The following is a 16,276-nucleotide window of genomic DNA, read 5'->3' as shown; positions in this document are numbered from 1 at the left end:
GGAATATTCAAAGCCCAAGGCACCTCCTTGAAACTTAGGTAATTTCATCAAACATCTTCCGCAAGCTATTGGCATTCTCTTGACACGAGGAATTCTGCAGTGACTTCAACTATTGAAGTTTGAAATTCTCAACTGTATTTATTATCTCTTGATTGATACAAGCAGGAATATTGTTAAATATTTTTCTATTAATGAAAAATATACTGATATTCTAAACTATTGTAAAACTGGGGCTGTTTAGAAAAATAAGCATATTTTAGGGTATTTCTACTTATATAAAATGATATATAGCATGTATATCAGACTAATATTGTAAATGTGGCTGTAAGTTTGTTTGTTACGATTTAACGCCAAACTATTCAACTGATTATCATAACTTAGGTATATCAATTTATTGGATTTCTTTATAAAAGAACACAAATTTGCACAAATATATATTTTTTCTTTTACAGAATGCTTAATATAATAGATAAATATTATACAAATTAGAAAATGACATAGATAGTCATGCCTCAACTTTATAATTAACAATTAAATAATACCATCTAAATATTCCGGCTAAGTCCTTGTTAGTATCGTGTTCCTCGTCTGGATTATCCGTTCAGATCCGGCTTAGGGATGCTCTAGGAGACAGGGATTGAGGTACCTATCCTGCAAATAGGTTTACTGCAATGTAGATACTCCAGTACGGATGGGACAATATACGTTATTTTATAATGCATTTTAGATTTACATGTATACTATTTATGTATTTAATTATTTTATACTAGTTTTAGTGGTAAGACATTCCGTTCCTATTAAGGCACTTCCGCTCCCACTGTACACCAAATTTTGAAGTCATTGAGTGTTGAATGGCGGCGCTTAACGCAGCAAAATATAATATTTTACACGCATTTTTATAAACTATATGTTGGTATAAGATGGCGTTCGTAAAAAAACTACTTAAAACTATATATACCTTTATCTCTAAACATTTGGAAAACTACAGGTTTTAGAATGAATGCAACAAAATAACGGAACATTTTAAAAGTAACGACAGTTTTAACTTTTAACTGAAGCTGGCGAGACTTTACGACACTGCGTACATCGAGTAAACAAATGTAAACACAGCACTGCGTGGATGTTCGTACAAGTTATATTGTAGAATTGGAATGTACGTTTTATGAAACCACTGTGATGTAAAGAAAAAATATGTATTTAAATACATTTATTTTATGTATTTGCAGATGAATATTTATTTGCCTTTGAATTATACTATCTTATATTGTTGTAATTATTTTTGTTTTCGACTTCTCTCTGTACTCCCGCATGTAGCAGGGTAGGCAGAGGAAGCCTAATGTTGAGACACTCAGCTCCTCCAAATTCTGAGACTCAGCCGCCTGAAACTGTGGGATTGCGTGTTCAGTGGCGGCACTCAAAGTTGGGAGTTGCCTCGATACCAAAGTGAAGAAATGAAAACATCACATAGCGTAGAAATGAAGATATTAAGTGACTATTAAATTATTCATATATTATACTAGCGGTCCGCCCGCGGCTTCGCCCGCTTGAACTACATGATTATTCATTTAATAACAGAATTGACAGTCAAATGTGTTGATGTCAATGAATAATTTAATTTATTCGTTCAGAAACAGCCTTAAATGTTAAATTATTGATTTAGGTAAGTTATTTATAATATTCTTTGTAAAATAAGTGTAACGATTGCATATTACAAAAAATACTCAAATCGAATCGAATAATCCATTATCGAAATCGAATCCAAAATAATTAATCGAATATCGAGTCGGTTTAAAATACAGTATTTTTACTGTTTTATTATATATAGAGATAAATGAATGTCTATAAATAGGTTATATATTGCAAATTATTAAATGTAAAATATTTCAAAGAAATAAAACATGTACTGTGTTCATTCATGTATTAAGCGAGTGTTAATTAATTTGCTCGCAAAATTGAAAACACCGTTCAGACACAAAATTCTCAGAAGAACAAAGAAAAAATCCTCTGACAATTTTCAGTAAAATATTGAATCTATATTGTGTTGGGGAGCTTAATTATAAGTGTTGTATAAATATGAGACCCTCATGGCGCAGCGACACACCGGCTGACTGTAGATAGATGTAGATTCGATAATGCTTTGCTATGTGCAGGATATAGCGTGAAAGTAAATAAAATAATAGAATAAATAAAATAAAACTATTGCTATATAACTACAAGGAACAAGAGAAACGGAGTGTATTAACACTAGATTCCCTCTATATGCGGGATAGAGCATGAAGCCGATTTATTTTTTTTACTTTATTCTATATATATCACACACAGATTGTTTTTCTTACAATGTTAAATAATATTAACGTATGTCGGTATGCCCCCTTTTATTGACTAAATAAAAAAGTTAAAATATAGTTCCATTTTCAAGATTGTTAGAAGTATTAACAATTCTCACAGCGCATTCGCGGTTCGTTTGCTCTATCATCATATTTGGGCTTTATGAAGGGTTTATGAATAATTCAAAGAGTTATTTTTTTATGTTTTCACTTCAAAAAATAAGATGGTTAGAGTAAAAATATGTTTGTAAAATCATTCTAATTTCTAAAGTTAAACGAATAAATAATAAACGAAAAAATAGAATATTAACACGTATGTAAAGAGAAACTAATGACAGGTTACCTCTTTGTCGCCGCAATTTTTTGTCTAATCAGATCAGATAATAAATTGTTTCAGCAGAGAGAGCCGAGTGTCAAGACACTCCGTTCTTTGCCTTCCTCTCAATTGCCTCGAGAAATCATTGGAAAGTGTGGAACGGTATGTTTTACCACTAGGTACTCTGCTATATGCGGAGTAGAATGTGAAACTAAAAAACATATCTTTATTGATAACTAAATTTATCTTTTAAAAACACAAGCTAAGTTCGTGTTAGAGATAAAAATATATGTTGTTTAGAAAGAGGAACGACGTGGCTGTATAAGCGGATCAGTAGTCGACATATGGCAAACAACACCTACGGAAAAGCTTTCTGAGAAGATTTTTTACCAAAATTCTAAAATTCTACGCGGGTTATTACAGTAAAAACTTAACTTTACCATAATCCATTTAAAACTAGTAATACACATTTTAAATTTAAATAATATGAAATATTGGTACTAATATTACCATTTCCTTTTAATATATTTCTCATAAATTCCAATACCCACATGATGTATTTTAAAATTTTTCCAAGCGAGTTTCAATCAAATCGGATAAGCCGGGTTTCTCAATAGAGGCTGCTACTTCAATAAATAAAGCCGCAAGCCGACCGTGAAACACATTTGTGACCGGAAAAATATAATATTTCTATCAAAAACATCAATAACTATACAAAAATTTAATACTTTGCTAGATAAATTAAAAAACAGTTATAATTCAATAAAACTTACAAATTGAAAATATAATTATTTATTTATTAAATTAAGCAAATATATTAGAAAATTTAGATTTATTTTCCTTCAGCAGCTTCTTTAGCAGTGTGAGCAAAGGGAACGTAGTGTAAGACACTCCGTTTTTCGAGAGATTAAGTAGTGGGAATCAACGCCACTTATCTTGTTGACAAGAGTAAGGGAAAGAAAGTATATTATTCTCTCGTATAGAAATCGAACCCATGTGTCAGTACCACTACGGCTTATTTAGATTTTATTATCACAATTCTTACGGAATCCTAAAAAATATTAAAAGACCGCAGCTCTTTACATTTCCTTAGGTATATTTAATCCCTAACCTTTCTATATTTAAGTGCATCGGGTCACCAAACATCTCACTTAGCGGAGTTAAGTGTTTTCGAAGTCGCCATTAGTATGAAATATGAATTAATGGCTGCGGACGTTAAGGCGTCGTTTGGACAGGGATATTAAAATTGGAGTAGTGTAACAAGTTTTGGTACTATATTTTTGTTCATAGCTATATTTTATTCTTTAAAAGGAAACACTATAAAAATATTTATTTCACACTGATGAGTTAGCTTCACGCTGTATCCCGCACACAGCAGGCAGAGGGAACCTCGTGTTAAGACACCCCGTTCCCCACATTCCGCTAATTTCTGGATGCATTGCGTGTTGAGCGGCAGAACTGAACGCCGCACTTTGCCTTGACAACAGAGCGAAGAAATGAAAATATAACTTTAAATAAATATTTCCTTTAACTGAACTGAGTCGGTAGGCAAAAATTATAAAATGTTAACACATTGTATATGTGTATGTAAGTGTAACATATTGTATTGAAGCCATCTTGACTAGTATCGAAAGCGCAGCGTTAAGTTCCGCCACTCAACACACAATGCCTCAAAAATACCCTGCTATAGGTACGTAGGATACATAGAGAAACTGAAAAAAATTGTATATATACTCGTAAACTATTATAGGAAAAACTAAACGTATTATGTGTCAAGAGTAAATGACTCCTATATTTCACATTTCTTTTTTTAATTCAATACTTATTTTATGATAGATTCACACAAGAAGACGGGCACTAAATCAGTAGTAGCAACAAACGGTCCACTTCCTCCTGCACCTGCTCATAACAAAGCCTATTGGTAATATATTCTAAAAGGCTTTATAGCTAAATAATTCCTTATATCTATCTTTCTACTAGCACAAAGCTACATATCATTCAGGGATGTTAAGTGTTTTTGAGAGTCGCCATTAATATGAAATATGAATTAATGACTAAGAAACGACGCGAAAGCATCGGTGATAAAGAGATTAGAGGCGTCTGTGCGCCTATTTCCCTTATTTGATAAAAAATACAAAAAAAAATGCTTATATATTATCTTTATTAATAAAAAAATATAATATCAGAATGCCTTTGAAAGTAATGACTTTACTTACAATATTGTTTAATATTAAAATAAATTTTCATTTTTACCTGCGGATATTTATATGCATTTTTTTTTAAATTAATTATTCCATTATATAATACATACAGAATGAATAATAATATTTTTCATAATACAAAAACCGATGATAAAATAGGCGCTAATTAAATACGACTCCATGTATTCCCATTGACATCGTCCATATTCAAGTAAGCGGAGAGGGGAAGGATATGATTGATTATATGGTGTTTTGTTGCGGGAGCTTTCATAACGTCGTTCAGTCTCTTCAAGAGAATACCAGTCAAAATAACCTTATAATATTATAGATATTATAAAATGGAAGCACATACTTTTAGGACCAACATCTATAACACAAATAAAAAAGCTAATATGAGGCAAGATAATGTATTTAAGGGAAGTTATGGAAAAGAAGGACAAGGTGACGTAATATTTAAAAACGTGTAATCAGAAATGATGATTTAATAGTTTACTGCTTAACTACTGCAATTTTTATTTTATTTTCTGACTGTTTGGTTATATAATTTTATTACAAGGGGTTCCGTATAATATAACATTATATATACTACAAAATCATTCATCTCATTAAAGGTGGAGAACTATGGGATAAAATATATTTGTGTACCACGCAGTACCCGCCTGCTGTGTGCTGGATCAGGGTAAGCAGAGAGAAGCACTACCGCCGCCAGAGCGAAGAAAATGGAAATATGAATTATTTTGTTGCCTCAAGAATAAAACGAACCCACAATCTGATGCGTTTACAGTCACACTTTGTGGTTGGGTTGTGGTGCTCCAAAATTCGGCCGAAAATAGGGGACGGAGTGTCTTATCAATGGGTTCTCTCTGCCTACCCTGCAACGTGAAACTAAAAAAAACATAGTATGCTTATAATGTCCAAAGATGTCTGCATTTTTGCATGAAGCAATAGTTTTGTATTGGTTTTCTATTTAGCTTACGATGCAAAGGATATCTATGGACCACAGATCACCGACAAAGACGGTGAGCTGTTGGACAAACATGACAGTTTCTACATCACTACGAAGAGTTTGCTCGTACTCTTCCAGATTATGGGGGTAATGCCAATCATGAGAGTGCCGAAACGTTAGTAATAACATTTTTTATATATACAAAAAAAATCTCCTACGACAGTTTTGATAGAAAAACTTTTTTATATTCTTTTGACCATCGTATCTGAGGAAAATCGCTTGTGGATCAAGTGTGTACTTAAAATGTAATTACACTTTTCACCTTTCCTTAACATAATTTCACGTAAAATTAGTAGGTAAATGAGGTTGCTGCACGTAGTTCCTTTGTGAATTTAATATGACCACTAATATGCTTGAATGCGCTTTAATTAAAACTTACAAGTTTCACAGTACGTACCAAGCTTGATAGAATATTAATTTACTATATAGGAATACGAATATTTTATTACAATAGAGGTTCAGGCTTCTTTTAGGCCTAGGTAAAGTAAAGTAAAGTGATAAGTATTATCACTTTAGAGAATTACTTACCTTTAATTTTTTATATTATTCTATGATAATTCTAAATGTGGAAAATGGCCTGAATTAGATTAATATTTTGTGCCAATTCATATGTTTATTTTATAGGTGCTCAAACATCTAAAAGAACAACTTACAACTGGATATCAAAAGCAACTTTATGGGCGTACTTAATTTGGAGTCTGGAAAGTATTATTGTTATAAGAGGTAAGTATATTTTTAATATTGTTTGATTTATTTGTTTCATAAACATTTTGTTTCTTGTTGGTTTTAGAAAAGATCACATATGAGAAAGTACCAGTCGTAAGGGAGTGAATTTGAATGAAAGATCTTAAAACCATATTTATGTAATGAGATGATTATCTCAGTATATACTCGTACATATAAAAATGCAAATTTGACAGTTTCAATTGAATTCCGCACAATGGAATAGGCTCTGTAATTGTCAATAACATAATTTATTTCAATTTAGTTGGCAGAGAACGTTTAGCTAATTTTCAACAAAATTCCAACAAAAGATTCGATGAAGTAGTCTACAATGTTATATTTTTAAGTATTCTTATTCCACATTTCTTACTACCTATTGCTTCTTGGCGTCATGGCCCTGAAGTAGCTATATTCAAAAATATGTGGACGCATTATCAGGTAAAAAAATGTTTTATTTGTCTTATTAAAATTAATTCATATTTTTGATGCCGTCAAGGTACAGCAGTGTCTGACTGAAAATGCTATGGTTGTAGGTTAAATTCCCACTTTGGGGAATGAACTATTTTTATTTCCTCGGTATAGTAACCCGTTTCCCGTTCACAAGTAACACGCAATGTCTCGAAAACTTTGTGGACAGAGGGAACACAGTGTCTTAGAATAAGATTAACTTCATCTATTCTGCTATATACGGGATACAGCGTAAAGCTAAAAAAAACTACAATAAATATTGTTTTTTCTTCATTTCAGCTTAAATATTTGAAAATAACAGGAACACCTATTGTATTTCCAAATTTATATTCCTTAACTTGGGGCTTGTGTATATTTTCATGGGCGCTAAGTTTTGCTGTTATTCTTTCACAAAATTATCTTCAAGACGATTTCGAACTGTGGCACTCTTTTGCCTATTACCACATAATTGCTATGTTGGATGGCTTCTGTTCTCTATGGTAAGTCGAGTTTTAAAAAGTATTATAGCAAAATTATCGACTTAAAAATGAAATGAAGACCTATAGGGCTGGTTCTGTCTGTCCAAAAATAATGTTACTAATCTACTATGAAAAAGTGCTAGGAAGATCTGTACACAATTGTGTTCTTGTCACTCTAATAATTATATTTAACTAAATTTGAATGACAGGATGCTTTATTCTTATAATGAGAAGCGTCGGCTTTAAACGAAATTTGAAAAACGTGACTTATGATGTTACAAAAACGTAGCAGTAGTCTAGTTTTCAAAACATTATTCCATTGTACTGCTATATTACTAGTACAATTACTGATTTTCATTTATTTCAGGTATATCAATTGCAATGCCTTTGGAACTGCTTCAAAAGGCTTAGCAACAAATCTACACAAGGCTTTGGAAGCAGAACACCCAGCTCTAAAGTTGGCTCAGTATCGTCACCTATGGGTTGACCTTTCTCATATGATGCAGCAGCTTGGTATTGATTTCCTTCATTACTTAAATACTCAAATGAATATTTAAAAAAAACTATTTAAGTACTTAGGAGTGAAAATATTTAATTTATAAATACATTTTCAAATTATGAATAAGTTAATTCTAAGTCACAAGGAATCTATTTAGAAGAAATTAATTTCGAATCTTAGATATGAAGATTTTTTTGTAAATATATTTTTTCCATACCAAATACAGAATTAAAATTTTAAAATGAATTAACAATAATTAAATATCCAAGCCATTCATTTACGATTAAGTAAAACTTAATTCATTTTATACGCTGTGTGGTATCTTTCCTGAACGATGTGTTTTCAATATGTATATTTTCATTATTTTTGTTAAAGAATCTAAATTTAATTTAGATATGATTGTAATTTTAAGCGTACGAATAACACTCAAACATTTGAGAGTGTAGTGTTCTATTTGAGAGTACAGAGATATCTTCTATAAACGAGAAAGGCAAAATTACATATTTTGCTTTTCTTGTTCATCATGAAGTAACATTGTAAAATTTTTTTAAAGGAAATTGATAAGACTGCAATAACAAAGACGAATTTTTCTTTTTAAAAATAAAATATAATAATAGCACAGAGTTGCAAAAGGCGTTATTTTGTATTTGAAAAGGAAAATGGAATATTAAAAAGGATCGCAAACGTCGCTTGTACAGTTTCATGCATTTTCTGTTTCACTTTTTCGTTATTTTATAACGAGACAAATAAGGGAGACGTTCCATACACATTTCATATTTGATATTTATTTGCTTTTTTCACGTTGTACAATGTTTTCCGTCCTATTCCATTCGAGAGATTGCATATAAGTAGCAGAACTTAATGAGAAATTAAAATATAACCATCCATTTAAACATAATCATCAATCATCAATCAAAATATCCCCGAATTAAAAAATAACATCTATATCTATATCTCAGCCTCAATAACCGCTGAATAATTTTAATTTTACAATTAATTATTTTATTTCAAAATTGACATTTATCATTAAATGATGGATATAATAAAAAAACCAAAAGCATTTTTCTCAAAACTATAAAATAAACAGACAACACAAACACAAATTACAGGTAGAGCATATTCAAATATGTACGGCATATATTGCATGGTGATTTTCTTCACAACAACAATCTCATTATACGGGGCCCTCTCGGAGATATTAGAGCACGGTATTAGTTATAAAGAAATGGGACTATTCGTTATAGTTGGTTACTGCATGACCCTACTTTTCATCATTTGTAATGAGGCTTACCACGCTACGAGGAAGGTAAGGTTAGCTGTTATAGTTATCGATTTATGTTGCAATTCGTGTTGATTTAGGCTTTTCTGTCCAAGAAAAACTAATATTACATTATTATATTACTTTTTGATAGGTTTTTGATACTATAATTTTTGAAACCGCCGTGGTGCAGCGGCACAAGCGTGTGTAATTGTGACGATTGTGGGTTCGATTCCTATTTGAGGAAATTAATTATTATAGTGTAAAACTGAAAAAAAGTATTACGATAATCTAAGAAAATTATGACAATTATTAACTTACAAATATAGCACGAAAAATATACATTTTATTTCAACTAACAATATCGTATACAGTGACGTTTAACTGGGCACCAATGGCCTTATATCGTATATAATATATTCACGACACAGTAAAAGATTAATGACACTCCATACGTGTTGTAGTTCTCTTTAATTAAAAATATTAAAATGGCGAGCGAAAAGCGGAGAATTAAAAATTAAATTACGCTTTCGTGTAACGTATAAATGTAAGGAAAATGAAAAAATAATAGGCATTCGCTGAAATATAGTTCTAGCATTTATAACCCAACGTTGATTTTCCTTAATGTATGTTTTTACAGGTCGGACTTGAATTCCAAATGCGACTGTTGAATGTGAACCTGGGATCTATAGATCGGAGCACTCAACGCGAAGTGGAAATGTTTTTAGTGGCCATTTCCAAGAATCCACCTATAATGAATCTGGATGGATTCACTAATATCAATAGAGAATTATTTACTGCTGTAAGCATTTATTGGTTGTGATTGTGATAAACAAGCCACAAAACAAGAAGTCTATTTAGCTTTTACTAAGACAATATAATTTCACCAAAGCGTTTGATTATAAACGCGATGGTTATGGGTTTGAATTTCACTAAAGGAATTTTATAATTTTCATTACCCCGAACTGAAAAGACATAGATTTTTTCGAAACGCGGGATGTGGAGAACGGAGTGTCGTAACACTATTTTATCACTGTCTACTCTTGTACTCTCATTGTCTTGTCTTTAATCGTGAAATCAAAAACAAAAGTCCATCGGCTAATGGCTGTATGCCTGTTGTTATTTTTCTGTGTTGTTTTTATTTTCTAACGCATTTGATATAAAAATTATTATTTTTCAGAATATTTCTTATATGTCAACGTACCTAATAGTGTTGATGCAGTTTAAATTAACTCTTTTACGACAAGGAACTAGAGTGATAAAGAAAATCGCAAATGCTATTTTTAACACCAGTACAACACTCGCTGATGAAGAAGAATACGAAGAATAAATGCCTAGTAAAGACAAGAATACGGAGAAGCAAAGAAACATTTTATGACATACTTACAAACACGTGTTAATATCATATAACTACATTTCTCCCATAACTATTTATATAACGAAATTTCCACCATGCCTGTTTATATCATTTATAAATTGTACTATAGCTACGTATTACTTAAAGTTTTACTTTCGTCTAAGTAATAAACAGACCGTCAAGAGAACGTGGCTTAAGAGATTCGTATTGATCTTCTTGGGAAAGATTCCATATAAACGCTGTGTCAGATAGAATCATCACTTATCAACAAATATCACTTAGCAAAGCAATTCACTTAAAGCTTATTCTTTGTAATGTGAAATATTAATAGATTAGTTCGGAACCAATATTGGTTTTAATATTTTATAAGGTAATTTAAGACCAAATATATTAAGCTATTTATATATTTGTTACTTACTTATATAGACAAATATACTCATAAATACATACATTTGCAAACACGAAAATGTGTGTCAATTAATATGGACACACGGCATCACAGTGGTTCAGGGTTGAAATTTTAGTTGGAACAGCTATCGTATTTGGCATAAATTATCCTTCAGTCTAATTGCACAAAATATGATAACATATTCGATTAAGCTTTTCTGCTAGCCTAGAATTAAGCAAACAACCAAGTATTAGGTCTTTTCATAATATCATTTAAATATTTTGTATAATTCACTTTGAATCAATAAAATGCAGTATAAGTTAAAATCTTGGTGTATTTTATTTGTTTGTTTGTTACTTCCTTACATGGCATTCCTTTAGCAAAATACAGATCAGATTTTACGGTTCTGTTCCTCGAAAACAATTTTAATTTATCTTACTGCTCTTGTAACGGTGGTTTTAATTCTTGTTATTTTGCTATTACATTATGGTATTGGTAAATATGGCAAATTAATCATACCATCTTAATTTAGTTAAAATTACAAACAAGTGAACAGAAAAAAAACCAAAAACCTAAATTATTTTTTGTAAATTCTAATACATTGTGAAAATGAAAAAAATAGTAAGTGGTTTTCTTATTAACATTAATCATCATTATAATCTTATAAAATGCTTTTATTATAATATTGTTCAATCTGCGGCAGTATCTTGATTAATTAAAATTCCTTGATATTTATTTATAAGCTGACGATATTTATATCAATGATTTTTAAATTTTAAATTAACTCAAGTTAATTGGATGAGCTTTAATATTAAAATGTATATGGTAATAGCAGGCATCAGTAACCGATAAGCACCAATGTTTTTTAATATCCGAAAACCATATATAAATATAAATTTCTTAAATTGTGAACTGTAAACTAAATGCATATTATGTACTTCATGATAATAGTTAGCACAATCTAATTTTTCCTTGATATTTAAAGATGGCGAATCGAAACATACATAAACCGAAATTATCTGCATCTCAATTAGGAGGTTAAGCGCAATGTATTACTTATTATTTTTTTAATTTATTTTTTGCAAAAGATCTTTTAAACAACTTTATTATTTTTTTCGAAGTTACTTTATTTTTGCCGAAATATCTGGTACCACTAAATAGCATTTCTTAATTTATCATAAGTATTTTTTTTTTAAATCAGCAATTGAAGTCTGTCCTGTCGCAGGGCCACAAGCGTGCTATCGTAAACGCGACAGGTTGTGGGTTTGGTTTCCACTCGAGACAATAAATATAACATATTTTAATTTACTTCCTTTTGTAACGAGGTAAAGCGCGGAGTTGAATTCCGGAACTCAATACCAGCCCAAAATTCAGCAGAAAGGGAGAAAGGGAAGTGTTTTAATGGGAATATGCAGATTATAGAGGAATAAATACCGATATTCAGAAGGTTAACTCTAGATCAATTACAAGTAATTTTAAGCACAATTTTCAATAACGTATGTAACGTTTTTCTACAGCATATTCAAATAAAATAACAATTTACTATATAAAATACAAATATAAAATTTAGGTTTTATTTGAAAAACATTACACTTATCAAAATTCTAGTCACGTCTTCGGAATCTCAACATTGAGTATATATCCCATATTTCTGAAACCAAGTGACCGTGTGAATAAAGAATTTTGCTGCAAATTCTAACCAAAAATGGCTAGGGACCGCTATAAAGGCCCGAACAAATGTGGGAAAGCTCGTGGTGTTACAACCATGAGTTTATTTGTTACATCAAATTATGTTGTTCTGATCTGTAATTTTGTATATTTCATTAAAGGAGAATCGGACCTTTTGTTGTGTTTGTAATCCTATTTCATAATATTATTTTTATTGCAGCTGGTACTCCTACATATGTCTACATCTAAATAATATTCCATTTAAAAAAAAAAAGTCTTCATTTGATATGATTGAGATCGTTAAATAGTATCGATTTACTTGCTAAAATATTAAACTAATTGAAACCTTTTAAATGTGAATGCCACAAAAAAGTCACTTAAGGCATTATATTTTACATGTGAAATTCGTACTAAAGGGTTTTGTTACCTTTTAGATATTTACTACGGTATAAACTTATATAAGTCATAAAATAGGTATACCATACGATAAAGTTTTGTAAACCAATAAGTCTGTCAAATGCAAAATATATTTCAAATTATAATTTCAACTTATATTTACATTCGTAGCTATAACTTTGGCAATAAATAGCGAGTACCTATTACATCTATTTTATTCAATTTCAATACATTAAGTTAATCCGTTTTGCAAGATAGTATAAAGTTTTATTTTACTGCATCCTGCAATTTTGCTATATTATATACTTAAGTTCTACTAAAATCTTGTGAAAAACATTTAAGGTTTAAAATTTTAGTAACTTTATTAATTTACATCAAATTTTAGTTGTTAACGGTAATTTTTTTTAACAGATATTTGGTGTATTTCGACACTTTTAATGTATTACGAAATATTTTGAATTATTTATTTGTGATGAGCCATGTATCAAAGGCTTAATTAAATCAATGACATTATTCAATCTACGTCTTTCATCTTTCATTATTTATTTGTAATTAGTTATGCTTTAATGAAAGTTCTTAATATTTCATGTTCTCGATTTTCATAATTGTCTTTAAAACACGTTCGGAGCATAAATATGGAATTTAATATGGCGATCGAATAACCTCTTATATGAAACGAACTAGGCAATAACTCAAGTTTACGTGGGCCGTGATGGGCGGGAGGAGGGGGGCGGGGGGTTAACCTGTTGCTATGGTTACGAATTTACAAATTTAACTCTTCTATAGAGATTACTCTTATTCCGTAGAATAAGAATGTCGCGTTAACACCGATATTATGTAAAAATAATTAATTTATAGAATGCTATATATATTATGAGATAATGATGAAAAATAAGATGATAAAAAAGATATGAACATTCTAATATTATTATCCTTTTATATTTTGAATTAAATTATTAAAAAAATATATAAGAATCCGCCGTAGCGACCGCGATCCGCCTTTTTTTCTAACTTCGGGAAGTTAGAAAAAAAGCGGATCGCGGTACTACGATAGAAATAAATAAAATCTCTTAGTGGTACAAAGGTTTGTAACAACTCCAATATTCGTCGTGACATTGTTCTCCATGCTAGACATACTTACATACTATTCTTCTGCTATATTTAATTTTTACTACTCAATCTAGAAATGTAAGAAAGAAGAAGAACGTATTTTGGTAGTTTGGGCAAATTGAGAGACTGAGTAATAAAAAAAATTAAAAAAAAAAGAAATATAATGCAAAAGGGACTGGTCTGGTCTCTGATGATTTTATGAGTTTTCAAGAGCTCGTATGAAGATGTTGGTGACAGTTGATAAAGAGAAAGAGTATCGTAGCGATTCATTCTTTATGGATAAACGAGCTAAAAAATATATACTATGTATGTTTGTATGTAATAAACCACCCATTACGTACGTACACTATAATAATGAAGTATCGTTTATCATCAAAGTAAATTACAGGTAATAAAACGATAGAATTTCATACTACGCATGCTTCTCCCAGGAGTATAATTAGGAAAGTAAAAGTCTATTAATCTTTCACCAGTGAACAAAGGCCTTATCGATGTTGAAACGAAGATATAGTGCGACTCTCAATTAAGTTAGTTGGCTATTACTAATATATGTAGATATTTCACTAAGAATTGTTATGTATGGTATCGATAATATTTTAAATAGTGATACATTTTACTTTTCCAACTATAGTACAGAACAGAAAATTTCACAATTTTCCCAATTAACTAAAAGTTTTCTATTTTTTAATAATTTTCTAGTATTTGTTATTAATTGTGTTTAGTTAAAGAATATAAAATATGATTATTTTTATGTTTTAGTTTAAATTATATAACAGTGAATTTATTTATTTTTCTTTCATGGCGGCAAGAAACAAAAGAATAATGTATATTAATCTTATTTTGATGTTTAATAATTATTATCCTCTCACAAATAAATAGACATTTAGTGTTTAATATCAGAAAGAAATGCACTCTAAAGCTGAAGGTATTTTAGAAAATTAACAAACTATACCGAATTAGATTTGAAACTGCTACCATCACCGAATGGATATGTATATTCTTATCACTTATATTTCATTAAGAATGACGCATATTAGTATCGATATTATAAATAACCAAACCAAATATAATATTATATAGAACTAGCGACCCTATTGCGGCTTCGCCCGCTTTTACTACTGGATTATTCATATAATGTATGTTTGCAAAGCACTTAAGATAATGTGAAAATTAATTTAACCCTAATGCAACCCGCATTTTCGTAGTTTCAATAAGGATTTTCCAATTGTTTTACACAGCAAGGATTTTTTAGTAGGTACCGTAATTTTAAATCTGTGCTACTAATCTTTTCAAGTACATATTAAAATATATTTAAATTACTATTTTTAGATAGTTAAATGACATTAAATAATACATTCAACTCGAATTATCCAATACGTGCAAACGCATCTAAATCTTCGTTGCTATAAAGGCAGGCGGGTTTTTTTTTTCGAGCTTGTGGTTAATGCTGAAGAGGGTATTCTGTCCCTGATGAAAAGCAAGCACTACGTGGCTGCCTGTGACGAAAATTAAATAGAATGCATCGGCCGGGAATTGAAACCCGGCTGCCCGCGTGGCAGGCGAGCATTCTACCACTGAACCACCGATGCGTGTAAGGCAGGCGGGCGCGGCGGACTCGCTTGTATAAGCATAACGTCGCGAGGCGCGTTTCGCAGCAAGGGTTTTTTGATATTGTAACAACTTCTAAAGTACTTATTAAAATGAAAAACAGAAAAGACAGTTTTGATCTACATTAAATGGCCAACGTAACTAATATACTTATTTATATGTTGAGAGTAAGGGATAAGTGAAACTTGACTCGATACAGTTGATCTGTGAACGGCGTGATGTGTCAATAATTAAATGCGTTTTTCTCTAAAACTATTCGCAATTTCGAAATAGTTTAAAAAGCAAATTTTATCTTCGTTCAACGTAGAAATTTAATAAAGTATTTTAAAGGATAAGGATTAATACCATTATGGAAAAATATCCCTCACAATAAAAAATATATTGAAATTACTATTTTTAGACAGAAATATGATCACTACACGTTATTCTTAAAAGATACGAATATGCCATCGCTGACTTTTTTGTAGATCTTATTAAGAGGAACAATACTCCA

The 16,276-nt window shown here is 30.6% G+C and overlaps 1 protein-coding gene across 1 annotated transcript; it reads left to right on the top strand.

The window, feature by feature from the left end:
• The first annotated feature begins 5,801 nt into the window (after positions 1-5,801).
• Gr21a (Gustatory receptor 21a) lies at positions 5,802-11,323 on the top strand. The gene is made up of 8 exons (XM_085201955.1): positions 5,802-5,965; positions 6,475-6,573; positions 6,839-7,011; positions 7,321-7,520; positions 7,867-8,012; positions 9,108-9,304; positions 9,897-10,058; positions 10,437-11,323. Exons 1-8 carry the CDS (start codon positions 5,932-5,934, stop codon positions 10,584-10,586), a joined length of 1,161 nt encoding a protein of 386 aa, XP_085058081.1. The 5' UTR covers positions 5,802-5,931; the 3' UTR covers positions 10,587-11,323.
• Positions 11,324-16,276: the final 4,953 nt, after the last annotated feature.

This window comes from Heliconius melpomene, chromosome 18 (genome assembly GCF_056956725.1).
Source record: "Heliconius melpomene rosina isolate 202511_hmr_F chromosome 18, ASM5695672v1, whole genome shotgun sequence".
In the NCBI taxonomy this organism is placed as follows: domain Eukaryota; kingdom Metazoa; phylum Arthropoda; class Insecta; order Lepidoptera; family Nymphalidae; genus Heliconius; species Heliconius melpomene.
Note: the sequence above shows the minus strand (reverse complement) of the source record. Positions and strands in the feature narration are given on the sequence as shown.